General features: G+C 36.9%; 1 protein-coding gene across 1 annotated transcript in view; it reads left to right on the forward strand.

Moving 5' to 3' along the window:
* Positions 1 to 27,231, forward strand: part of WDR70 (WD repeat domain 70) — a 153,741-nt gene that overhangs the window by 97,392 nt on the left and 29,118 nt on the right. The window contains exons 11-13 of the mRNA XM_075726466.1: positions 11,591 to 11,690; positions 18,775 to 18,859; positions 19,950 to 20,088. Of these exons, the coding sequence (XP_075582581.1) occupies positions 11,591 to 11,690; positions 18,775 to 18,859; positions 19,950 to 20,088 (324 nt within the window). The remainder of the gene's footprint in view (positions 1 to 11,590; positions 11,691 to 18,774; positions 18,860 to 19,949; positions 20,089 to 27,231) is intronic.

Here is a 27,231-nt window from a genome sequence, read left to right on the forward strand (position 1 = left end):
AGACTGAAATCAGATACATCCGTGGAACAGCTGCCTTCCTCGAACCGAGTTCTAAATTTCTCATGAGATAGAGAACTAGATTTGGAGCTGGATATGACTACCTATGTATTTCACACATTATCCATGAATACATATACAGTGTCTGTCTGTGTGTCTAAGTATGCCCACAAACTTACAATGAAATTCTAAGCTCTAGTAATTTAAACAAGGTACTCTTAGATAATTCAATGTACGTAATTTTCATTCAGATTAAGCAGTGTGTAGGGTTTTAAAAAAATGCCTTTATGGTTATTATTTCACTTTTTACTATGTGTAAGTATCACTTCCATATTTGGCTTGTGACTGGTTTATGCTCAAAGCAGTCACCTGTAATCAGCACTAAAACTTAATTTATATTTAATTTCTGGCATTCAGGTTGGGATAGGATGGCCAAATTAGAAAGTACTGTGTTAGTTCACATACAAAGAGTGAAGTATTCTGAAAATATACAGTTCATTGTATAGTCATGGTCCATGTTTTTTATGGACACTAAGAGCTCCCGATGAATGTAGCTGCTGTGATCAGCACGTACCCTGGTTAAGAGCATATAAATGGCACTGTATCCTAGCTCCCTAGCCTGTTTCATTGTCCTCACCAGTATGCAGGTCTGTGGTCTTGTTTGGAGAGGAGATTGAGCCTGAGACCTGTAAGCAAACTTCACCTCGTTGAGGTCACCAGAGTATACTGCTACAACCTTTATGGAGACTGTTTCACCAGGGCTTGCAAAAGCACAACTAGTACAGGTTGTGTGTTCCTGCCCTTGTAATGGGAGGACTGGCTTATATTCAAGACCACCTTCAAGAGCCTGATTGATTTTTCAGGAGTAGGGACACCTGTTTAAGTCAGCAGAAAGCATTGCATTGCCAGCCATTGGCTTGTCACTTGTCACAAATGTGCAAATGCCTGGTTGATTTTGATATTTGAGGTGTGAAAGTGTGGTGTCAAACTGGGTAGGAATTGACAGGGGTGTGGGAATGTTTTCTGTACTCCAGACAGTTCACTGTTGTTTCTTGGCTATTGCATTGAGGTAGGAGATCAAGGCAGTGCTGTGCTAATGTGTGCTGCTGTGCGTCTGTGTGTATAAAGCAAACTTCAGTTTTGATTGTTCTCCTTCCGAAACAAATGTGGTCATGTCAGAAAATTAATCCTTTGGTGTCAAGTTGGTAAGAGTTTTATACTGACAAACAAAAGCAAGGCAGTGTGCAAACTCAATTGCTACTTGTCTCCTTTTTTGTTATCTTTAAATGATAGTTTACTGTATGTCCATATGTGTTAAGGAAAAGGGATTGGTGGTTTTGTTGGTTTTGACTTTGTTTTTCTTTATGTGAGAAAAACACAGGTGTGCTTCAGGATTAAGTGAATGTTCTGTAATTGCTATTATTGGAAGAATATATATTTAAGTCATTGGTAAAATACAGCTGTTAAAGAAGATAAAATGAGGCCACAGTGGACCCTAGAAGTAAAGAACCATTATCAAAGAAACAAAGAGGGAAAAAGCATCAAAGTAATAATACTGGCAATGGGGAATTGATTTGATTTATTACAGTGTGTCTTACAATATATGACAGAAAGAACATGACACATTGTGATGAATATTACAACATTTTTCTTATGATGAATGGTTAAAAGAGGTCAGATCTTCCAGGGAAATTGAGTAGGTATTATATCCAGGTAAGAAAACGTGGAACAGCTTTCACCATGTTGAATTTAAGTTGCCAGTTCAACATTCACAAAGTGATGTCAAGATGAACTAAGGTGTTCAGCAGACAGAGAATGATGTACCTTTTCTTGGAAGGTAGTTTAATGGCATGAAATATTGGTAGTCATGGTTGTGAAGAAGGTTTTTAAAAGTACACTGAAGAGTGAGAAGGTCAGTGACCAAGGGGATTGAGTAATGGTGAATAGCCAGCAAAACTGAGAGAATCACACACGACAGGGAATAGTGAAGAAGGGAGCCAACATGTAGAAGGTGTACAGGAGATACTGGACCTCATAAAACAATGAAGAAGAAGAATAGAAAATAGGCGCTTTTTTCCAAGGCTGGTGAGAATGAGGGTGGGTAGCAGTGTTGGATTTGTCAGGGATAAATGTGTTGAGACTGAGGGCAGAATTTAAGTGGGTTTGACAAGGAATGAGGATGGAGGAGAAGGCAGTATATGAAAAAGCCAAAGTATAAAAAGAGTAATGGAGAGAGAAATACAGAGCTATTTGATGAAAAGTGGATGATGCAAATGAGATTTCTGAGATACGACTTTCACAAACAGCAATTCACGGATCTCCCTATGCTCTGAAGATGCCACTGCTGATGGAGAAGAAATATGAAGTTGACAGGCATGAGTGTGAAATATTGTGCTGAAATGAAACCGGAAGGCTAGTATAAGAAAATGGAAGGTATCTTTCTGTTGGATGGAGACGAATTTTAGTGATGCTAGTGGTGAAAGAGAATTGTAGTCAGGAGAGGTACTACAGAGTATCATAAAAAAATGGAAATAGGAAAAGAAGAGAAAATAGGATTTTGAAGCAACATAGACAGTAGAGGAGAAGGCTAATTGCAGAATGAAAAATTCCGTAACGATTCTGTACTCCTCAGAGATGAACTGGTATGGAGATACTGCAGCCTGTTTGAGGGAGTCTTGGATATTGATTAGGACATTTTTACATTACCATAGCTTTAATAATCAGATTATTATTTATATCAAATGAGACAGAAGGGAATAATAGATTTAAGGACATTAATTTCAAAGAAAAGAATTCTATCCTCTCATATTTAAACAGTAATCTGTTTTTAACATCCATTAAAAAAGAAAACCAATTTTAGAAGCGATCTATCTTTGAAATATATTCAGGATTCTCACTGTAGAACAGCAAGCCACATTTTTCTAGAACATATTACAAGTGTTTTCACTCTGCCTAATGCTTAGGTACTTGATTGCTGCTCTGTAGGCTAGCTTGGAAACTTGATATGACAGGGTGTTGTGCAGTGTAGATGGATAAATATACAGTGTGTTTTAAAATGGAAACATTTGTTTTCAAGTCATTTCAATATTGTCAGAAATCAAATCCAAGTATACCAGAGCCTCATCTTGCAGAAGCAATGAAATCTTGGGTTTAAATTTAACTTTATTAACAAAGTATCTTTAATCATGGAAGATTTTAAGGGTTTTTTTGGGTTAACATTGATGCGACCACAAAACCTGAACTGCCAGAGTTATTTACGACAGTATGCTGTTTCTGAGCTAAATGCTGGATGAATTCAAATGCACTATTCAGTTGTAATTGTTGTATTTGAACAAAACCACATTTTGTCAAAAGAGCTTTCAACAACTGTATATTGTACACATTGAAACAGTGATTAACACTGTAATATTTTACTTGTAAACCCAGTAAATTTGTTATTTCTAACTTTGGGTTTACAGATTCTGAAGCTAAGCGGGAATTTATCTCTTTTCCCTGTGGAACACTGTGTTCAGTTAGTGTAAACTACTTGCAGAAAAGCATTTTTGAAAATCTTTTCCACTTTGCCAATTTTTTGCTTGCAGACGTGTAGGATTTTTTATTTGTTTGCTTATTTAGCTAGTCAATTATATAAAATTATTGTGAGGAAAAAACCGTCAAAGAAGTAATCATAAAACTGAGATAGGAATAGTGCTTGAAAAGAAAATAAAGTTGCTTGAGTTACCTTCCCCCCTGCCCCCTACTTTGTTTTTTCCTGCCAACCAGCTTCTTTCTTTTACGTTTTTCTCATACATAACTCTGGGGCCTAATCCTGAAGTTGTTGAACTCATCAGGTAAAATTCTGAGTTAAAGGTGACTGAAATTGAGGGCATTCAGCAATTCTGCAACTTACAGATTAATAGCAACATACCTTTGGTTATTAAAACATGCCTGTCCCCCACCATCCACAAGTGCCTAGCTGACGTGTAACAGAAGAAAAGGAGTTTCCTTTAACTTCTCAAAAACAACTTCTGTCAACAACGTACTTTGCTGAATGATGATGGGATTTTTTGTTTTCTAGAGGTTTTTTTAAAAAATTTAAAACATGTATGGTCCTTGAAGATCAGTGTTAAGTATATTGCGGTAATAATCTCAGCCACCTTATGCAACATTATTAAAAACCACTGAGGCTCTGAGTTAAGAATGCCCATTTTATCACTGAAATACCTCACGTGGCAAAATACCACTTACCCTTTTAACTGAGGCATTCTTCCTTCTTCGCCTTTGCACCCGAATAAATAAAACTCAATCCATGTTTTAAAAAACTTGTATTATTTTAATAAGCAGAGAAAATAAAGCATAATGGTTTGCAGTACATTTTTATTGGAAAAATCAGATACTGTAGAAGAAATAATAGCTAACTGTATGTTACAAGAAGTTTAGTGAAAGTGTTCATTTCTTAGAGAAATACACCCATCTTGTAGGAATATACATGTTTTAGGTACTTCTTTCCAACAAGTAAGCAAATTTATTATACAGCTACCTTTGATAACTCACTGCAAACTACACCTTTTTTGGCTCAAGTGTTACTGAACCAGAAATACTAGCTTTATGTGAATTTCTATATATTTTCAGTTATATTTCACTCTATTCACACTGTACCTGTATAAGATCACTAAAATGGATCTTCGGCCTTGGGAGCACTGAAGACTGAAAGAATATGAGAAATTATATTGAATCATGGTGGGAATAACTTTGTAGTAGTTGCTTTTTAAAGACATCTTCGTAGCTTTGGCTACTTTTAATTGATATGAAACATGCAGTGTTGGCATAGGTGAGTTTGAAGCAATCTGTGGACTTTCAGTGGGGCTCTAGTATATCTTAACTAATTTTTTCATGCAATTTTTACACAATAACATTGATCACATATGATTCTTTTCTGGAAGGCAAAAGAACCTTCAACAGCTGGGCAAGTCTAAGAGTGATTAATTTATTTTTGAAGGAGGCAAAAGGAGGGTTGGTTTGGTTTGTTGGGGGAGGGGTATTTTTTTTGTTTACAGAAGCCATGTTTATGATAGTAAAAAGGAGGAAAATCGTAAATTTGCTCGGATAGTATAGGATGGGTTAGATAAGTCATGAAAAGATACAAAGGAATGTTTCTTTTACATCCTTGTATGTTTTTCTCATGCAGTGTAAAAAAATCCCCAAAGGAAGCCAACTGAATAGTTTCCAAAAGCTATTTTTATTAGTAATATTTATCGGTTTTGTGGCCAAGATGGATTATTTTCTCAAATGCAAAGTCTGACCGTGCAGCCAAACATTCAGCTGGGGTTTCATTTTCAAACCATTAGGCAAATATTTAGCAATGCTGTTAACAAGCCATCTTTCTGAAATGGTTTCCTAAAAATCTTTCTTGATGAATTAACTTAAACAAGAAGAAACTGTTTCTGTGGTCAGCAATATTCTTAGAAATTGAATGCTCTAAGTAGTGAAAGAAGCATGGGCAGATAGGAAGGACTTTCTCATCACTCTACGGTGGTTCAGAGCCATGTCTAAGGCAAGCCAGCCTGCTTGCTTCCTTGTTTTGTCTAAAACCACGTATAGTCAGATGTATCAGGTGCCTTGCCTCATTGCCTTCTGTGTAAATGTTAGAAAATTTTTTTCAACATAAATCAACTTTTTGTATCAATTGCAATTAACAAAATGCTAAAATCATTTTTCACCTTTACGGGCTACACTGCTACGAAGCTTCTCTTCTAAGAATGCTGTTTTCCATAACAGCCCAACACTTTCTGACTAAGTATTTCACATGTGTGTTTTTATTTCCATTCATAGTTCCATGATACACTGCAAGGGATTGACGATTTTATAAACTTTAAAAGTAGTTACAGAACTGGTTTGTTTGGTTGGTTTGTTCGTTTGTTTGGTTTTTTCCTGGTTATGTAGGTTTTTCATTGCAAGAAAAACTGCAGAATATTTAAAAAAAAAAAAAAAGCCAAGTCTCTTATCTGTTCAGTAATTGCAAATAACTGGGAAAACTTCTCTATGAAATACATATGAAAGATTATTAGAACCACTGGTGGCTTTGAGAGATAAAGAAATCCCAACGACTTGCCTCCCCTAGAATATCATCCCTCCACCCAGAAAAAGGCCTTAGTTGCAACAGATGAGAATATAATGGACATGCAGAAATACAGTTGCCAGTCAGATGTCCTGGCTTTGACAAATAAAGTTAGGTTACTGTATTCATAATTGGTTAATTAAGATTGAGAGAAAGGAAGAAGAATTTCAGGTCCATTAATGGTACATGTAGATGTCACTGAGTTAGAAAATCATGGAGAAGAGCCAAATTATGTAACAGTGTAATGAAGTAAACAGTAAAACCTCAAATTTCACAAGTTAATCTTGTTTTTAATCTTGTTTTGCATCACTATGGTCATTACTTCAACAGCATCCATTTCTATACCATGTGAAGTGGTATTGAAGAGCTGTCACATAAATTGAAAGCCCAGGGATCATGTTTACAGAGACTTAAGGGAAGCATCTGGTATAATCTGCAACTGCCTACTCAGGGAAAAAAATTGAGAAATTCCTGAATTCAGCTGGCATGTGCAGACCTGGTAATTTGTAAGTGATATACTAAACCCAGAAAGTACAGTTACGTTTCTCTTCTGAGTTATAATTGAGAGCAAAGCAAATATGCTTCCTTCAGTAGAGATTGACCGAAGGGGGGATGGGGAAATAGCCATTTGGAGAGTGTAACTTGTGCCCTGGGAACCTGCCTGTCGTGTCAGCTGTGATCACAGCTCTGAGATTGCTGGCTGTCTCTGGGATCACTTTCAACAAAGACCCAGACAGCTTTGCTCAGTTGTGACTAAAAAGGTTTCTGGTTTCTTTGTTTGTTTTCTTCTTGCAGCTTTATAGCTTATGGCTTTGTCACCTTGAGACTGGCCTATGATAATATGTTATCTTGTAAGGCTTTTATGTTTACTAAAAATTACCATTTTTGCAGTTGAATATTGTCAGTGTCAGCTAGCTTATTTTGCTGCATGTATCTTAGGTGAAATCACCCTTTTAAGTCTCAAACAGACATACATGTCTTGGGACTTGCCTGTCTGTCATCTCTGCCCAGCTAGTCCTGCCCTTCTGCCTCACGTTTGAAACCAGCACAAATCCCGATTTCCAGCTCTCTCAAGGAGCATTGGAAACTTTCCTTGATATGAAAGAGGGGGAACAGCTGGTAAGAGAGCATGGGAGGCATCTCTTGAGGTGAGCTTCCCTGTTCAGAATACACCTTCCTCATGCTGGAGCAAAGTGGAGTAGATTGCACATTGCTAGTGGCACACTCTATCTTGCATAGAGTTCCTTTTGCTGTAGACACGATTGTGGTTGCATGGTTGACTGTGTTCACACTAATAAATGAGTAAAATTTTGTTATGCATCTGTAATACAGGGAAAGATTGATATAGCAATATTTGTACATCTCACTTTCCCCAAGGCCTTCCTTAATTTACTGCCTCTGCTTTTAAAAAAATCTTGAAGATGTTAGGAACAAGAAGGAAGAAGAATGTTTTGGCTGGAACATTCGCTGTTTCGTTAAAAGAAAAAAGGCGGGCGGGGAAGCATTATAATCTTGGGAAAGTGTCAGCTTTCTGTGAAATATAGTGTCCTAGAAACAATGTGGAAAGTTCAAAAATTTCATTAGTTAAGCGTATTGTTGTTTTTCGCATGAATGTGGCTTGGATTTCTGAGAAGAACAAACTGACTAGGTCTATCTTCTGCTTTTCCTAGAACATGTTTTATTCAGGATTCTGGAGAAGGACTCGCAGTTGTGTGATGCAGAACTCTAATCATGCGGCTCAGTTGTAGGTCATTCATTTGTGATAAGCTCTTCATGTGGCCACTGTCTTCTTTACTTCCCATATTGGTCCTCTTCAATCCACCCAGATTTTTCTACAAAGGATATTCATTACTGATGCTCCAGTCATGTACACCCCATCTCCCTCTACTCCCCCCAGTCCTTTCTCTGGCTTCCTTTTATCTTCTGGTTCTCATCCTCTCTCTGAGGATTGCAGTGATGCTGCAAACCCTGACATTTATCTGTTGTCCTAGTTTTTTTGATACATGCAACTGCATAATTTGCCATGTGTGCTTCATGTTTTCTGCCTGTCATTTCATGTTGCACACAAGTCCTGTCAGCTGTAATCACTTAATAAAACTATATGTGCTAATGCAAAGCTAGAAAAAAAGTGCTTACACTGCTGGAGTTATTTGCTAGAAAGCCTTCAAAAAAGTTGCAGAAGACAGTGTTACTGCAGAATTTGCTGAAATAACTAAACCTTTAAAAATTTTTAAGGAACTGATAAAATTGTCAAATTTTGCACGGCACATGACTAGTACTCCATAGTAGCAGGCGCATCTGAAACAAAAGGAGAGAGGTAATGAGGGAGAAAGGTAGATACACTTTGCCCTAAATATCTTTACATCTTTATCTAGTGTTTCAATGCTCTCTCCTTCCCTTCCTGAATCAAATTTTAGAATTGTGTACATTAGTTCTGTTGTTTCATGTCTTTCCAGCAAGAAACATTCTGATAACAGGGGTTTTTTTGCTAATGATTTGTTAGCAAGATTAGACATCTGTTAGAAATGTTAAGAGGCCAGAGGCCAAACACATTATTTTCTTTAAAAACTGCAATGAACATTTGCCAGTATATGTAAAAACTTCTTGTTCAACCTTCAATCATTTTAGAATATTTGATTTAGTAGCACAATTCAGGGTTATATTCCTTTGCAGAATAATATATGGAGGGCAAGCTTACAGAGCTCAAAGTTAGGAAAACAATCTTCTTACTGCTAAACTGAGCAAATTTATTTTTAAAGACAAACAGAATTGCTAATGCAATCTTACTGTCTGTTTCAGTTGACTCTCGTTTTACATGAAATCCTAAGGCATCGAAGCTGGATAGAGTTGGGCTGAATTTGTTCTGTTGTTTTCATTTTTGTGATAAAGGGGCAAAATAGTGTCTGTCTTGGATATCTGTATGTTGCTATTTTTCTTTTTCTATGGGACAGTTGAAAAAGGGTGACAACTGGTTGAATTATAGATACTTCCTTGAGAAGGCTCCATAGTGGGTCACATATTTAAGGTGAGCTGTTTAATTCCTGAAAGATGCAGTTTAGGTTTGATTAATGGATTCATAAATTCATGCTAAATAAAATCAGTATCTATGACCATAGAAAAATAACAAAACTCCTGAAATGTGATTTACTATCTGTCTATCTGCCTACATATATAGAGATGTTTGGGTTTTTTACTAATAAAAGATAAAAGAAAAGGCATTGGTTGGACCCCAACTCTTTTGCTTTATTTTAATTTGTATCCAAAACATAAGGAAGGAGTTTCAGATTGATTGAGGATGAAATGAAAGAAAAAAAACCACCCTTGCATTAAGTTGGGCAGCAAAATGAAAAAACTGTCATTTTAATACATGTATGTCAGTGTGACATTGCCAGGGAGGGATGGGAGCATTGAGTAGACAAGTGTTGTGGAGCCCAAATGAAGTTTTTCCAATATATTTGAAATAGCTAAATACCATATTGTAATCTTTCTGTCATTTTTTAGGTGTGATTATTAACCATTTATGGTATTTTTGCAAGTATCCATGGTACTTCTTAGGCAGAAAATACATAATTTTAATTGCTTGTTAATGTTTAACAAATATTACAGAAAATTTATTTTCTGATAGCCAATTCACAGTTTATCCTTTATATGTTACCACATACTTGGAATATTTTATGTAGTTGGATGCATAAAATATGTTTCTTAGTATTTATAAACACCCCCACCAAAGACATACAGTTGTAAACTGCAATCTGTTCATAGAGTTTCGCCAGGATATGCACAATTGGCTAGAAATGACAGTAATTTCAAAACAAGTACTATGCCTGAATGTAGGCCATGACATTCTATCTCCAAATACTATAAGAAGCATTTATTTGGTGTTTGAAGTCCTCCTTTGTTTGTTGAAGAGTCATTTGTGGAGGGGAATGACTTATATGACTCCTCTCAAAACTTGACTAAATATGCACACCAAAATAAGCTTGCAGTCATTATTATTGTCATCACACACAAATTCTCTAGCTTTTGGACCAAATTTAGAACAAGTATTTGAAAGGGTAAACAATGTTAATTACTTTACTAGCTTGGGTGCTTTGCATACAAAATAGCCTGTAAAAAGAGTCTTAGTAAGGTGCATAGTGAAAAGGTAGAAGAACTGAGCATTCCTGTGCAAGCTTAATTCAGTCTGTGTGTTTGCATTTTGTGATCACATCCTCCTTTTTTATTCTGTAGAACTGTTGTCTCTTTTAATGTCTAGGTTGAAGAGTAATCACTATGCAGCTGCTCAGTATTTTGTCCTCTTACTTTTCAGGGTATGATTCTAGATCTGACTTACTGCATGCTGTTCAAACCTTCCTTTGAAAATATATGCTTCTATGCATATTTTTCTGTTTTGCTCATCACTACGGTAAATAAATGACTTTAAAGTCACTAACTTGTCATCTTCCCCTCTGTATGAGAAAGGGCATGTTTTAATCCTCATCTTACAGATGGGAAGATGAGATACAGTTGCACAGGCAACACTTAATTCTTGAATGCTTTATCTTACAACTATATGAATTAGTTTTATGTTAGGAAAAGAGGGCAAATGAGAAGTGTAGTTTCCTAGGTGTCAAAAAACGAGTCAACCTTTCTCAAATTCCTTCATCTCTGTTTCTGTCTTTTCCCTTTTCTTCCATTTTCCCTTTGTGTGTGTGAAAGGCATCTTGTTAGCTTAGCTGAGAGCTTTGGTTTTGGTTGGGAAGTAGGAAAGCTTGATTTTACAAAAGTGCTAAAATTTGATTTGAGGTTCCTCCCTTTTAAATAGCTTTTTTAGGGATTTTTCTAAATAGTGACTTAATAAGTAGGAGGTCAGCTCTATACAAGAACAAAACGTTACCTTGAAACTAATTCCTACCTTTCTCTAGGATTATTGGCAAAATAGAAATAATTAAAAATAAACATATATCATTCCCGAACTTGAATTTTATTGCAGGTAAATGGAACACAAACCTCAGAATATCTGAGCTTTGTTCAATTATATAAGCCATGAATTTTGGCAGGGATTAAATTTGGCAAAAGTAAATTCTTCCAATCCTTCTTTGAAGTCCTTTCCAGAGTATATGTATTGTATTTTGGTATTTTTTTGTAACTATACACCTGCTTAGGGGGGTGTTGAGAACTGTCTTAAAATGTATTTTTATATTAACCAGGTATAACTACCTTTATTCAGTGCTAGTGGGAATTTTCCAAGAGTGCTGATGCTATGTAGATGTGGACTGTATAATTAAAACTGTGAAAAAGTAAAATTTTGCATTCAAGCTCTTACTATGAAAGCCTATTCTGAAACATGTATGACATTTTAGAAAGGCTGTAGAAATATTTAGCTTCTGTACCTGCTAAAAATGCAGAGTTTTCTATTTAAATTTAGGAATAGCAGCAGAGTACACAGAATGCTATAAAGAGTGTTTGTCCCATCTTGAAATAAGCAAATTTTCTAATGTTTTGTTTGACAAACAGGTACACACAAAGTTCCACTGCAGGCAAGCCCATGCTCCAGGCACCGACACCTCATGCTTGACGTTTTCCTATGACGGTACTGTCCTTGCCAGCCGGGGAGGTAGGTGATTAAAAGAACCCTTTGATGTGTTGAATCTAAGACAATTTTAACTTTTAAGTGAAATGGTTTAGTGAACAAACCATTTAAATTGTATCATCGTTAAATGTAATTGTTTATGATGGAGGTAAGGTAGTGAAATTAGATAGTAGTGATTTAAACCTGAAGTGTTTCACAATTTACATGTTTTGTTTTAATACACCATGCAATACTGTGTTCCTGAAAGTGCATTTTACAGCAGTTAAGGAATATTTTAACAGAACTTTGCTGTTTATAGCACACAATTCCTGATCTGTCTTCTTGTCTAGCACTAATAATACAACAAAAGGAAATTATCAGCTGAATCAAAAATAAAATGAGACCAGTTGCATTACTTAGTTCTTTCTGGGAAGATTACTGCCTCTCAGTAGCAGTATCTCTGTTCTGGAGTTATTAATTCCTTCAGCAGCTTTCTTATGCAATGTCGTTTTCTGTTGTAATTGGAATTTGTATCTGATTTATATTACAAACATCAAGAGGTGCTGACTGCAAGTGAGTGGCCATGGTGTACTTGAATGGCAAAAAAATTTGAAATCTCTACAGGACAGGGAAAGAATGCTTGTTTTTTAAACTTCAGATAAAACTTTTATAAAAAAGTCTTGGATAACAGAACAAGTCTTGAGAAGGCAAAGATGTATTTGAAGACTCATTCACTCCAGTATTAGATGTATTGGATAGGATGGTGTCTGTCTAAGACAGCTTTTCATACAGAGATTTGTCTACCCAGTATTTTGCAGGCAGGTGCAAGCATACAATCTGAGCTGTCTGGATGGAAACTAGCTGTAACCAGAAGCTATGTGTATGCATTAGCATGGCCCCAAGGCCAAATAAACAGGCCTAGGGAGAGGCAGTATATGTTAATGTCCGCTAACATTGTGCCTAACATATGTACAGGACATATGGTCAGTTTGGTACATAGACAGATGCAATTACAGATACAAAATACCAGGACAGAGGTATTCATAGATGGCAAAAGCTCTGAAGCAGGGGATGTGCTTCCAAGCCAACGGCTGTAGCTTGCAATGGCTTTGTGTCGTCCCCCTCCCCCTGTCCCTGGTGAGTAGAGTGGTGTTGGTGGCTTTTACAGCAATATGCAGCTGCTGTTGGATGCTACCTCTCTGACTTCTTTGTATGTCTTGCAACGTTTCTAAGATTCCAAATATTATGTTCCCCAGATCACATCTTTCAGAGTAAGATGATGGTAGTCTTGTCCTCGACAGCCATAGGCTTACTAGGGCATGCTAATGGCTCTCGGATTGTTTCTTAGTTGCTGTTCAGGCTCCTGGATCCAGAGCTCTACTGCCACTCTACTCATCATGAATGAGTCCTAAGTGGTTGAGGTAAAACCCCTCAACCTTGCTGGTCCTTACTGAACCAGACACTTACTATGTGAGAACCTTCCTCTCCTTGGAAAGGGTCTTTCTGTTCTGGTATAAGTGAAATGCTGCATCTGTCTGCCAGTGGTGTTGCCCCCAAAAAACTCACACAGGCATACTTCGTAAGATTTAAAGAGAGACCTCAGTGTGCTTTTAAATACTAACACCAAACAAGGTTAATACTTACGTGAGGAACAGTCACTAGTGCTGTCTTGAAACCTCCATTTATGTAAATTCTCTTATGTTCACATTCATGAATGTAGATCACTTAAATGACCTTTGCTTATTCTTATTGCATATGGCACTTTTGGTTGCCTGCTCTTCCTCATCTGTCTCCAGATTTTGTGTCGTGTTACACAGACTTTTCCTTACTTAAGTTTTATCTACCACACTCTGCATATAAAATGTTGATTGATTGTTTGCAGAATGTAAGACTCTACAGAAATTTGGCCCCTCAGTGTGGATAGAAGTGATACCTTTGTCTAGTGTACTAAAAAAAAAAAAAGATCTGTGTGCACTATGCTAGAGAATAAGGAGGATTCATACCTTATTTTGACTTGTATGGTTAGTGCTTTAATATGAGTATTGCTTTGGATCTGTACCAACAAAAGCAGATGTGGATCCAGCATTCATAGATTAACACACCTGCCAAGTCCTGAGGATCAAAGACAGGATAGTTGTTTGGGGAATGGGGACTTTCATGGAAAGCCTCATTGACTCTCCTGCATCTGAAGTAGATTCTGTGTTGGATATGTGAGAGATGAGGCAGGGCTCAGCTGCAAGCACAAGGGAGAATGAAAAGCTAAGGAGCTGCTTATGAGAGTTCCCAGTCTTGCTCTTGTTGGGTATTAGGTAGTAACTTGACAGAAACTTAAGAAAGTGATATTTTTGCGCACTTGTAGCCATGAAAGTAATTTTTTCTAAATACAGTGAAGATAGTATTTGGGGAACATTTTCTTTGTTTAGCAGAGAAGAGGTAAGCATTAGGACTGGACTTGTGGTCCTATTGTAAAAATTTAAAAAAACTTTTTTTGACTCCTGGTACGTCCAGAATTTATGGAGTTAGTTTTTGTCATAATATGAAGCAATGACTTCATTAATTCCATGAATCTCATGATAGCTATTAGTTTGATGGTTCATTTATTGTCTGTGGTATGAACAGTGTGCAGACTTAGTGCCATCTTAATCAGTAAACTTACATAGGAAAATAAGTTTGCCGTAGTTAAAAACAAGAAAAAATATTAACATCTAAGCCTATCAGATAGCTTATGCAGATACATGCTTTCTTTTGAGCTCAAGAATTATGGTTTCTGTGTTTCCTTTTGATGTTTTGGTTTGGGGGCTTTTTTTTTTCAGGTTTAGCTGTATTTCTCTTTTCACAATGTTCTTGAGGCAAAATAAAATGTTTAATTTTGAAGTTCGTTTAAAAAGTAGAAACACCTTGAGTGCAGTTTTCTGTATACTGAAGGATTATGCAGCAGCATGTGTAGTGACTTTCTGTTTTGTGTATAGTAATAATATATTGCTCTTTATGGTAAATACAGACATTAGTATTTTAAAAATCAAATGGTTTTATGTCAAGTAATATTTCTGAGGAGCTGAACACTGGCGTTCATTTCAAACAATACCAAAAATGCATTCAGTAGCTTTCATAGGCATAGTCAACTGTTTGTAACACTTGGAGCTGAAATGCCCTTCTCAAAGTCTTCCAGTATCATAGAATCATAGAATCATAGAATGCTTTGGGTTGGAAGGGACCTTGAGAGGTCATCCAGCCCAACCCCCCTGCAGTGAGCAGGGACAGCTTTAACCAGAGCAGGTTGCTCAGAGCCCCGTCCAACCTGGCCTGGGATGTTTCTAGGGATGGGGCCTCTACCACCTCTCTGGGCAACCTGTTCCAGTGCTTGAGCACCCTCATTGTAAAAAATTTCTTTCTTACGTCTAGTCTAAATCTATTCTTCTTTAGTTTAAATCCATTATTCCTTGTCCTGTCACAACAGGCCTTGTTAAAAAGATTGTCCCCATCTTTCCTGTAGGCCCCCTTTAAGCACTGGAAGGCTGCAATAAGGTCTCCTCGCAGCCTTCTCTTCTCTAGGCTGAACAACCCCAACTCTCTCAGCCTTTCCTCGTAGGAGAGGTGCTCCAGCCCTTGGATCATTTTTGTGGCCCTCTTCTGGACCCGCTCCAGCAGGTCCATGTCCTTCTTGTGCTGAGGACCCCAGAGCTGGACACAGTGCTCCAGGTGGGGTCTCACCAGAGCAGAGCAGAGGGGCAGAATCCCCTCCACCAGTACCACCAAGTCCTTCTCCGCAGGGCTGCTCTCACATCCCCCAGCCTATATTGATATTAGGGGTTGCCACGTCCCAGGTGCAGGACCTCGCATTTGGCCTTGTTGAACCTCATGAGGTTCACACAGGCCCACCTCTCCAGCTTCTCCAGGTCTCTTTGGATGACATCTCGTCCTCCTGGCAGTGAAGTATCCTTCACTTCCATACATTTAGAGAGGATGATAGCCTTGAATATTCTGCCAGGCTGGTATGGATGGAGGTGATGGTGAGAGCTGTTCCAGGTGTAAGTGCAGAATCCCCAATTTGTGACTTGCCTACCAAGGCCTCTGGCTTGGGGTGAGTGTGGTCCTGACCTGTGGCATCTCCAAAGGTCGTTGTTTAGCTGTCACAGCTCCTCTTGTAGAACCAGTGCAGAATGCAGAAGCATATACCTTGTTCTGTAAGGTGCCTCTCCTCACATATATAGTATAGGCCTTCACAGAAAAGTTCAGAGTTTATAAACATAATATATTCTGGTGGTGCCTCACAGTAACCCCTTATGCTATACCTTTCCTATGCTGTATTTTCTTTTAAATTCTCATTTCCTATCTTTCTTTTCTTTCCCCAATGATCTTTGTGAATTTCTGTCCTTGAGCTTTGCTTTTGACACAGGACTCCCTCTTTGAAATAGGAGCTTCTTGAAGGGTGTTGCTGACTTTAGGCTTTTTGAGTTTCTGGGCAGCACTTTTGCTGCTTTTGGGCCCATTTGCATCTATGTACTTGCCTTCCTGGTCAGTGTCTTCAGAAAAGAAAAAAAAAGATAGATAAAATCTTTGTAGTATCAGTGCATTGGCCTTATTTTGACTAAAAGCCATTTGCAAAATGCCTATCCTGGCTCACCAAAACCTGTTTTTCTAGGACCTAATTGTTAGCTCTTGATTAATCCAATGCTCAATACCATTGGTGTAATGGTGTCTTATCCTTCTTATTAAAAGGCCAAACAATAGAGTTTGAAATGCTACTAAAAATGCTATAAAAGCTTTAAATAATCCTGCCAGGCTCTGGAGAAGTCTGCCATCAAGAAAAAAACTGAATGGTCTGAGTGGACTATTTTGAATGCTTCATACTGAACTGCACAACTGCAGTTTGTATGTTTTTCTTTAAGGGTAACAATTTTTGCCCATGTATGAAGTAATTAAAAATAGATCAGTATTGCCACAGCTCTCATAAAGGAGCCCCTTAAGCATCAATGGAAAGATGCTACTGGAAGAATCCTTGGTGTTGTGGAAATATTGTCTGTTTTCATAGAGAACAGTGGTTTCAACTCCAAATGCAGATTACATTCAGAAACCAATATCATATTTGCAACACAGAAAATTTTAATTAGAAAAAGTGAATTTGGGCAAATTCTTAATAGTGGTAAGAGTTTCACAGCATTGGCGAAGTCATTCAACTAGCATTTCTCCCTTTCCAAAAACTTAATCATCTACTTTTGTACAGTGTAAGACAGCCTTGATTTGAAATCAGCCACGACTTTTTGAGTCCTTCTAGAGTCCTCTAATTTTTTAAACCAGCAGATTACATTTTCTTGTTAGCAGAAGAGCTATAGCTAAATGTCTGACTGCATCTCCCCTGCTAAAGCCTGGCAGGACTCACAGCTTGAAGATCATGTCATTGGGAACAGAACAGCCTTGGCTGCTAGCCTTAGATCTGTCCCTATCCAGGAGTTCTTCAGAGTGGCCAAATGGCATCCTTTGCATACATTTATAAAGTACTGGGGCTTTAGATATAACATCTCACTGATAAGTGGTTTTTTTGTTGGGGGTGGGAGAGAAAAGGGAGGGTTCATATTACAAGACCAAATGCTTTGAAGTGCTTGGGATGGAGTCTACAGGGAAACAATAACAAAACAGATATTCCCAAAATAGGCACTCAACATTTTTCTTTCTTGTCATTTTTTAGCTTCCCAATGAACAGAAAGATACTCTGCTCTAGACATCATTTATTTAAGTTGTCCACTTCTTAAAAATATTTTGTAGTAAGGAGTTATCCTAGTCTTTAATATAAACATACATGATGTACGAGGCCACACATTACTGCTTTCCCTGTAAATGGTACTGCTGGCCTTGATTTCCTTTGTTACAGCATGGGGGTTTTTTTGTTTGGTTGGTTGGTTTGTTTATTTATTTTTTTGTTTTTTTAAATTTTATTTCCAAGGCCTCATTTCAGCTCTTGAACTCAAAGGCTGGGAATCCACAAAATAATTCTAGACAACAAAATTACTTCCCTGCAAGGTTTCTACTTTGGAAGGAAGCAGGTCTGTGAATTACCAGTCAGTTGCCTCCTTCTCCTCCTAGGTCAGGAAGATTGTGTAACTTTTTGTCTAAAATTAATCTCTGGATATTTTTAAAGAGAATTGTTCTTTGCAAGTCCTTCTTTTCACCTTTGAAAGCACTGAGGCACTGATGTAAAATGCAAGGAGATGTCTAGGAGCCCGAGTGAGGTGCTTCAAAGCTCAAATTCTGTAGTTTGTCTCATGCTGGAAATATGTATCCTAGAGGGATGATCAGCAGAGATGTAGATCTCTCCGACAATAACTAACTAATCTCTTTTTTTTTGCCTGTTCTCACTTTGTTAATATGTCATAACTTTTCAAAAACGAATAAACAGCCTGACTTTTACTGGCCTACAGTCACACCATGTTTATCAAACACAGATGAGAATTACTATAAATGTCTTGCTGTAACCTCAATTTTGGCTTTTATGGCCAAAGGTGGTGTGGAAGGGTGTGAAAAGGTTTCGTTAAGGCAAGTGTGGGTTCACTCGCTTCTCTTCTCCCCTTCCCCAAGAATTTCTGACTGATTCCAGGGCCTGGTTTCCATACTGAGATTGCAGTTTGTTGTTGTTTGCCTGCTAAAGAAGGGGGAAGACTTCATGTGCCTTCCATTCTTCCTGATCTTTTTTTTCAGGGCAGGTAGAAACCAGACACATAAAACTGGTTTAGTTTTTTGATAACATTTGGTAACATTTTCATTTCTTTTGATGTCTTAAAAGTTGAATTTACTCCTAGCAGCAAAGCACGAACGCTCACAAACACAGAATAAATTAGTGTTTGGGGAATGTGATTCCACTGTGTATAATGGTTCTTGGTAGGAGGGATTGCTGTGATGGAGTTGAGCCACTGAAGTTTCTGATCTACTAGAGTGCACCAGGTGAAACTTTTCATCCTTGCACTTTCATAGTCATTTAGGGACAAAAAACTTCCAAACCATCCCCATTTTGAACGCTTCTACCATATCATTCTGTTCTTTTTGTTTCTGAATTAGAGGATGAAATTTTCTGCACATGTCTAAGTTCTTGACTTAAAATGCTTTATTGCTAACCTTTGTCCCTTTTGTTTCATAGGAGATGATACTTTAAAGATATGGGATATTAGACAATTTAAAAAGCCTCTTAATTCAGCAGAAAGGCTCCCCAGCTTCTTTCCAATGTAAGTACTCTAATTTATACCAGCTAGTAGAAATAGCAGTAGTTGTGCTGAACGAGAGGGAGTCGACCCGAGTTCTCTTCCTCAGTTCTCACTAGGTCCAGAACTGTGCAGAAAGGACTACACGGGGAGGACTGTGCAATGAGTATTCTTGGCTATTTTAGGAATTCACATTGCTTTAAAAGATCTCATATTTTTTGTGATAATTCATAGCTAGCTTTGCTTGTCTAATGCCATTTTTCAGTCTCATATGTCTTATGTCTAATTAGATTAGCAACTTTTCAGGAGGAGGCCAGTTCATTGCCTTATGTTTCTGTAATGAGATATATAAGAAATCCTTTCTTATTTGGTCTATGATTAATAAAAAAAGAGTTGGATTGAAAGGTAGACATAACATGAATGTGCATGGTATGAATTCAAGTTATGATGTTAGAAGTGCTGATAACTGTGTTCTTTGGTACTAAAATGCCATACTGTACTGCATAGTGCTAACTAAGTATTGTATTTAATAATTTTATTGGTATTACCTACATTTCTATAGCTGTAGCACAGCCAAATCCAACTCTAAGGACAATTTATGTTTTTGAAAAAAGGTCTCAGAAAGGCAGGTTATGGACAGCTCAATCTTGACTGTAGTTTGTAACATAGAGGAAAAGTAAACAGACGAACATTTTTGGCCACTGTATAAACACACTGCCTTGCATCATTGAAGAATGTATCATCGGCAAAAACAGATTTCATGATTGATCTTTTTTTTTTCCTTAATGATGATAACCAGATTTGAAAATACTTTTTCTTGTTTGTTTCTCATGTTGAAAAGTTTACAAGCCTTTTGAGTGGAGGAGAATTTTGTTCAGAGGAGGATTTTTATTGGATCTGCCAGTTTTGCGCATTCTGTGCACAGCTGTAATTGTACATGTGAACTGTGTCTGATAACTATAGTAATAGATGACAACCGACAAAAGATTTTTTTAAAGCTTTGTCTTGTAAGGATTAACAAATAGGGTTATTTTTAAGGAGTGCAATTTATATGTAAGTTCCCTATACATTAATTACTGATTTTCCCAGTGTGATGATTTGTTTTCTTCAACAGGACAGATTGTTGTTTCAGCCCAGATGATAAAATACTTGTTACAGGCACCTCTGTTAAGAAAGGTGGTGGCAGTGGGAAACTTTTTTTCTTTTATCGGGAGACATTCCAGAAGTTGTATGAGATAGAAGTTACAGATGCGGTATGTATTTTAGTTTTCTTTTGTCAACTATTGAAAATATGAATGAAATCATATTCATATGCTTTCTTCCCCTTATACAGGTAATTACCTACTAACACTACTGTAATTTTTCTACTCTGTATTTAAGAGATAGAGGTAGTCTGAACAGGTGCTATTCTCCTTTCAATTAAAAAAAAAAAAAAGATCATCTTGGGACAAGGTGTTTAAGCACTAGAACATCCCTGCTTTGGTGTTACCATTGCATTTCTCAGGGGTTTCTGTGAAGTGAGGCATGAATCCTAAAATTCTTACATGTTCATGCTGTTTACTTCACCAGTTATCATGATGAAATGTCTGAAACTAGACTTGTGGTTACTATGGAACGTATTTCAATGGACTCTAGCTTGTGTAAATGCAACAATTTTGTGGCAAAAGAAAGGCATCATTAGGAATCCCTCCATCAAAAATGCCATTCTTACCAGTAATATAAAAACCTAAAACTTTGAATCTGTAATACAGGAGAGTCTGTCTATGGCTTGAACTGTCTACCTTTTCGCTTGTACAGAAGGCAGAAGCTTAATAACATAGCTGAATAAAGGTCCTTTCACTCCTGTGGTGTACAGAAGTAAGCTTATAGATTATAACAAACAGGAGTGGGAGAAATTAAAACAGAAATGCCATTGCTTAAATATGGCAATGTATGCTTAAGTCCCACTAGTTGTTGCAGTCTGTCAGATACCAAGTTTGTCGCTTTGTTTCAGGATATTGTTTTCTCCTTCTGCACTTTTCTTAACGCAGCCCAGCAGTCTTTCCTGGCACAGCGGACCAAAACCCCTTGTGCTGGAGATCATTTGTATGGAATTTACATTTGTATTTACTTTTCTTTTCAAATCCCATTTTTTCTTCTAATTCACCCTAAAGCAAAATCTGCTTACAGATGAATTTGTTATATCCATAATTTCTATGGCAGCAGTCTTGCAAATTAAAAATGCAGAATTCATGTCAAAGCAGAAATCATGTGTTTTTTCTGGGGGGAAAAAAACTCTTTTTATTTTAAACATATATTCTAAATACAGTTGCTATATGACACTGGAAGTTTTATTTAGTACTAAAGACTTTTTCCAAAGGTAGCATAAATTGGTTTTTAAATTTTTCTCCTATGGAACATACCAAACCTCAACTTAACTCATGAGGATTTCTAGTGGAGTTTTATTTTCTGATACAAGTATTATAACCAGGTATTTATAACCTTTTTTTGAGACAAAACGTGCCTCAGTATCCCCTCTGAAACTTCATGACAGAGAAAAGGAAAACAACTATGTAAAGATAAAATGCTGGTATTTTGTTGAAGGAGCTCTTCTGTCCTTGGGCACAGGAAACAAAATAGCTTAGCAATTCCATTCACAATGAATTTGGACTCCTTAGAGCTAAGCCTCTGGATGTGGTCACGGCATCCCCATTTAGTGGTGGTGAAATCAGTAACAGTGTACAGAAACTTAACTTGAGCTTTAAGACTGCAAGAATGAGAAGCTTGTCAATGGTGGATGCTGTATCTCTGAAAGAAACTAAATAGTGAGAATTACTGCTCACCAACCTACCTGCTTTGTGTTCAAAGGAAATACAATTTTCATTTGCTAACTTTGTCTCCCAGAAAAACAGTTCTTTAATTCTCTGAAATAGAGGGTCTGTTTACTTGCTGAAGTAGATGATATTACAGGAGAGTCCAGAAAAGATTGTTTTGCTATCTGTTTCTCTCAGAACTGAGAGGTAAATTTCTGTTCTGCTTCAAAATGCAAGAGACTTGGACCTGAGAACCAACAGTAGTAAATTGTTGGAAAAACAAAATCAGGGGTCAGTAAGTGACTTCACTGGGGCCTCTCACACAGTAAAATTTTAATTATGTGTACAAATCTCAGCAGGTTCATAATTTTATACTACAAATTTATATAGGTGGTGATATTTATATGGTACTTTTTAAGACTGTAGTAAATTACTTTTGTCTATAGAGTTTTAGTACTGCTGTTTTTCTTCGTTTGTAGTTACAAAATTTAAGACTGTCATTCTCCTGCTTTGAATATAGTGGATCAAATGGAAATAATGGCAATATTAGGTGAAGAATGGAGACTTATAAATGCTGATCTTATGACATAATTTTCAGTGAGTCAGCACTAATAATACCACTACAAGCCATCTGTCTAACTTCCAGCTTCAATGCTACACATCTAAGAAAAACACAGTTAAGCATATCAACCTGAATATAAAATAAGAAAAATTACTGTAAGTGTTTGTTATAAAATAAAAGCAATGTATTTTTCAAGATCTTTCTATTGTTTGTATCTTTTGGCTTCTTCATTAGTGTTCTTTTCTTGTTCTTCTCAAAATGCAGTGTTTGATGAAATATAAATGCGTAAAGGCATGCTAAAACCAAACTAATTTTCAAGAAGCTGGCTTTTGTATTTTGTAAGCCGTACATGCTCTTGGAAAGATCATTGGCCTATAAATTGGTAGATTAATATCTTGCATGTAGTTTATCAAAGCAGTTTTTTCAGCAGTGCTGTAATTACGTGCTTCCTACGGAAACTCTCCTAGTTTCCATTTTTTCCTTATACTCTCTCAAAAATGCAGATAGCTGTTAGTGTAATTAAAGATAAACACGTAATGTTGTCTAAGACTTCAATTTATTTTCAGTAAATAAATATTTTAATTCTTTACCTTTTGTATGTTATCTAGCGCTTAAATATGTAATTTCAATGTTTGTCTTTTGGGGTTTTTTAGGCATTGCATGATGAAGTTACACTATGCCAATATGTGTAGTAAAAGCACAAATACTCCAGCATCTACCTCTGCAAAGCGCTTGATCTGCTCTCATTCCTCATGAAAGTAATTTCAGTGATATCAGTTGGATTTAGTTGAAACTGCTAAAGAAAAAGGGCATCATTAGTCATTTATTTCAAGTATAAAATGAAAATAATAAGACTTCTTGAGGGCAATTGTATACCAGTTTAGTGGTAGAATGTATATAATCAGAATAACAGAAAATCTACTGTGAAGAGAAAACAAACTATTAATGTGTTACTTTTTTAATTTCACAAGGATTTTTTAAAGGAAATGCCGGTAAGCTTAGAAAATTTAAAAACACTAAAGAGCAGTAAACATTATCTTAAACCTGCTTGGTAAATAGCCAGTGCAATTGGCCTGTGAATGAACCTAGGGGGTAATGGGAAAATATTTAATGGGAATGTTTGACCAAAGCTGTGTCTGGCATTCCTTTCCATCATGCCACACAAACCTTTTTTCACCTTTTCTTTCAAGTTTTCATGGGAAAACCCATTACTGTTTCAGAGCTGCTGGAGTGAAACCTTGTGGTTTTACTAATGGACTAACAGTCTGATTAGTCTTTGCTGTTGTGGCTGGGTATAGAATATTAATTTGCTTTTCATTTCATGTATCAGTCTTTTTTTATAGTCACAATCTGTGGCTAAACTAGTGACTATATTGTTGTGTCCACTGTTGAATGCCATCCCACCACATAGGCATTGGGACTTCTGTAGAACTCAAGCTTCTTGGAAAAATAGCAATACTTTTTGAAGAAAAACTAAATAAATATCAGGAATAGTGCAGACCATGGGCTCAGTCTCTGGCCAGTAGCAGCGTGCTAGCAGGAGGAGGTGTGAACAGGGCAAATACACAGTGATGCTTCTCTGACCATCCTGTTCTGCCTCCGGTGATCTGTGACTTAGGGGCATCTTGATGCAGACATAGGAATTTTACAATTAATAGCACTCAGTCAGTTTTTCTTCCATGAGTTTATCAAGGAGTGAAATTACCCGTGTTGCAGGTTACTGGCAGGGTCATTTGCTTTCTGCAGATCAGATCAAAACTCAGGGGTGGGAGCTCCTGCCTCTCCCACTCTCATAAGGAAGCTGATGCTGTGTGTGAAGTACTTCAGCCTTACTCTGGCTCAGTGATTGGAAATTATGAGGGCTTTGTACTATGATGATAGCTATGTATGCTAAACTGTACAGAATTCCTCTCTTTTTAACAATAACCAAACTTTTAAAAATCCTGTTATGCATGTGCAGCTTTTTCATAGTCTGTCTCAGTTTCTTCTGTCTTGACAGTATTACCTGTGAACGGTTCTTTTGCTCTCACCTGAAATATCCATAAGAAAATATTTATATTAAACTTTCTGAATTTGAGCGTTTGAGGCTTATTTTGTGTGAAAGATTTATAATTGTATGCAGAATGTTTCTTCACTCCATTTAGATGGATGAGGAGACTTAAACGGATGTCAGGAAATATAATATGCCGGAAGCGGGGTACAAAGTGTATGCACAGAAACTCAGAAACAGAAACTCAGAGGCCATTTCCCTTTCCCCAGATAGTATGAGAGGAAGGAAGACCTGTAGCTGCTTTGGGATGAGGTCTCATCTTTTGGGATGTCTATAACTGCACTCGCTGTCTGGAATGGCAGGGAGATTTCATTGTCAGGTGCAAGTCAGGGAGGGTTTATTCCTAATTCTTGGTTTGGTTATGCAAGTATGAGATCTTCGCAGGAACCAGTTATAAATACCTAGTGTATGGGAAACAGTTGGGTACACAACATTTCCCCCCCAGTGTCAGTTTAATTTAAAATAGCTGTGGATTGCCACTTGAATCACTCTCACATGTCTATCATTCATTTGGCTAGTTCAAACAGATCACCCAGTAGTTATCCTTATTACAGACATGATTGATTTTGGCAGCAGTAGAGCAGTCATTTTCCCCATATAGAGAGGAGAAGTAGTACACCCTGTTACTGCCAAGAAGGGGTGGGCACTGAAAAAGAAAAAAGAAAGTTGTACAATTATTTTTAACAATGATATTTTAAAATGAAAATGTAGGTAATAATTTCATTTAAAAATGAGCCAAGATGATGAGATTGTGTACATTATAAAATGAAATGTGCAAGTTTTTAAAATATCCTGCAGGTTATTGTAGATACGCAACAATCCCAAAACATAGAATTACGGTTGTTTTGGAAAACTTGTTTCTGTTAGGAGGACTCTTCAATATTTTCTTAGTTTCTCAAATACAAGCAAAAGTTAAATTATTAAATACTTCTGAAAATACCTTTAAAGGATGTTTCAGGAAGGTCTTCTGAGACAAGCTATAAATAAAGCTTCTTTTTAGATTTGAGAGTGAAAAGGAAAGAAGGAATAAGGAATATGAAACTTCCAGCATCCTTTATGCACAGTTGATATAGGATTGCAGTATTTCTTTCCTTGACCTCAAACGATATCATTTACTATTTATAAGGTGCAGTAATATAGTAAAGGGCTTTTCCACTGTGGCCCATTTCACTAAGATTTAAAGCTTTTGAATTTAAGAAAAATAAATTATTTTAACTTCTGGAAGAGATCATCATGCTACTTCTGGGGTTTTTTTAAAGCCATTTGTTTTATTTGAAAGGAAAGTCCACATTTTCTATAATAAGGAAGTAAATACAATGTTTAAGGTCCAGTAAATTTTTGTTGTGATTAAAGTAAGGAAAAAAAAAAATCTAGTGTAAAAGGTGAATCACAGGAATGTGTTTTCTTTTATAGTGAGGAAACTTGTTAATTTTTATCCTCTGCTTTCATATATGTAAAGACAATGTGGCCCTTCTCTTTGTATATCCTGCAGCAGCATGTACTTTGTTTTAGGGGAGCTGTCACTAGGGGTTTGAGGTATGCAGGAGAAATAAACCGTGCAGGTTTCCTCACTGTAATGGGGAGTGGATGTGTAAATGAAGGTTGTCTGCCTTAGTTTTGCGATATACTGTGATGAAGGTGTGGCTGTAATTTTAACAGAGCAGGTACTTGAAAATGCCCTACCTTGCAATTACAAGGAACACAGTTTGCCACCTTGATTAAGTTGCTTTTTCTATTCATCAAAAAAGGAAAGTGTTGTTCAGTGGCTCAATTCACTTCTAAGAAAATATTTTATAGCTGTACCTTGAAAGATAAGTGGTACAGCATTGCTATCCATGTGTTCTGTATTGAGATCCTGCTTTAAATTATTGGCCTCTGATAAATGCTTTTAGGATATTTCTGGTTTCTACATAGAAAATTGTAAATTTTATCCGTTTCTGGTCCCTTTTCTATTGAAAGTTTCCACACATTTTCTAAGTCATGTTTCGCAAGGGAAAAACATTAGTGTTGTTTCCTCCACTACTGTATTCCTGTGAGTATTTTAAATCTAATGATCGCAGGTCACTGCATCCTAGATATTCCCTAACCTCCCACCTTATTTATTGTACTTGGCTCTTTTTCTTGGAAGAGCTCCAGGGGAATCTCAAACCTGAAGATTTTTGCAATTGGGGTTTAAAGTAGATTTTTAATATAATATTAGTATATTTTCATTGTATGAGCAGCCTTTTTTTGGCTCAGAGCATGCATAGTATCAACATATGAGTCTTAACTGTCGTTTTGCTCAAAAGAAGAAACAAGGTGGAAGCAAACTGGTAGTGTTTGTTCTTCAGCTTCACAGACATTTGGAAATGGCGTAGTTCTAAAACTGTTATTTAATCTTTTCTTTTAAATTAAAAAATACAGCGGTTTTGTAAGAGTTACTCAGTCTACGTTTTTCTCCCCTCCTATGGTTGGTGGGTGCATCCAGGAGGCAGACCAGCCCTTCCCAGACACAGCAGCACAGCAAGCCAAGTCGCTGGCTTTTGGATCACCACTGTGCTCTAAGACACTACCAAAAAGATTGCAGAGTGTGCAGTGGGAATTAATGTCTCTGAGCAGTATTATCTTTCTATGATTCTTAAGGCAGAACTTCTGTTGTTCTTGGGAGGGGAGCAGACAGTTAATGTAGCGGGTGTTTCATGCAGATCTTCTGCAGAGAAATCAAGGTGACTGTAGAAGGAAAGACCTATCTATATAAAAGCCTTTCCTTACTATGCTAACTTTATTGGTTGATTTGACTTTCCATTCTGCATGTCAACCATCATTATTAATGATCCTTGATTATTATGTAGAAATAGTGGTAGTTCTGGAGGTAAGATTGCCATTAGCTTCAGATTAGAATATTGAGTTTCTGGTTTTGTTTTTTGGCTTGTTTTGTTTGGTTTTTTAAAAAAATTTTCCTTTAAATTCCAGTTGCACAGAATTGGAGAGAAAATGTCTCTGTACATTTGGG

Source organism: Pelecanus crispus, chromosome Z (assembly GCF_030463565.1).
Source record: "Pelecanus crispus isolate bPelCri1 chromosome Z, bPelCri1.pri, whole genome shotgun sequence".
Taxonomy (NCBI): domain Eukaryota; kingdom Metazoa; phylum Chordata; class Aves; order Pelecaniformes; family Pelecanidae; genus Pelecanus; species Pelecanus crispus.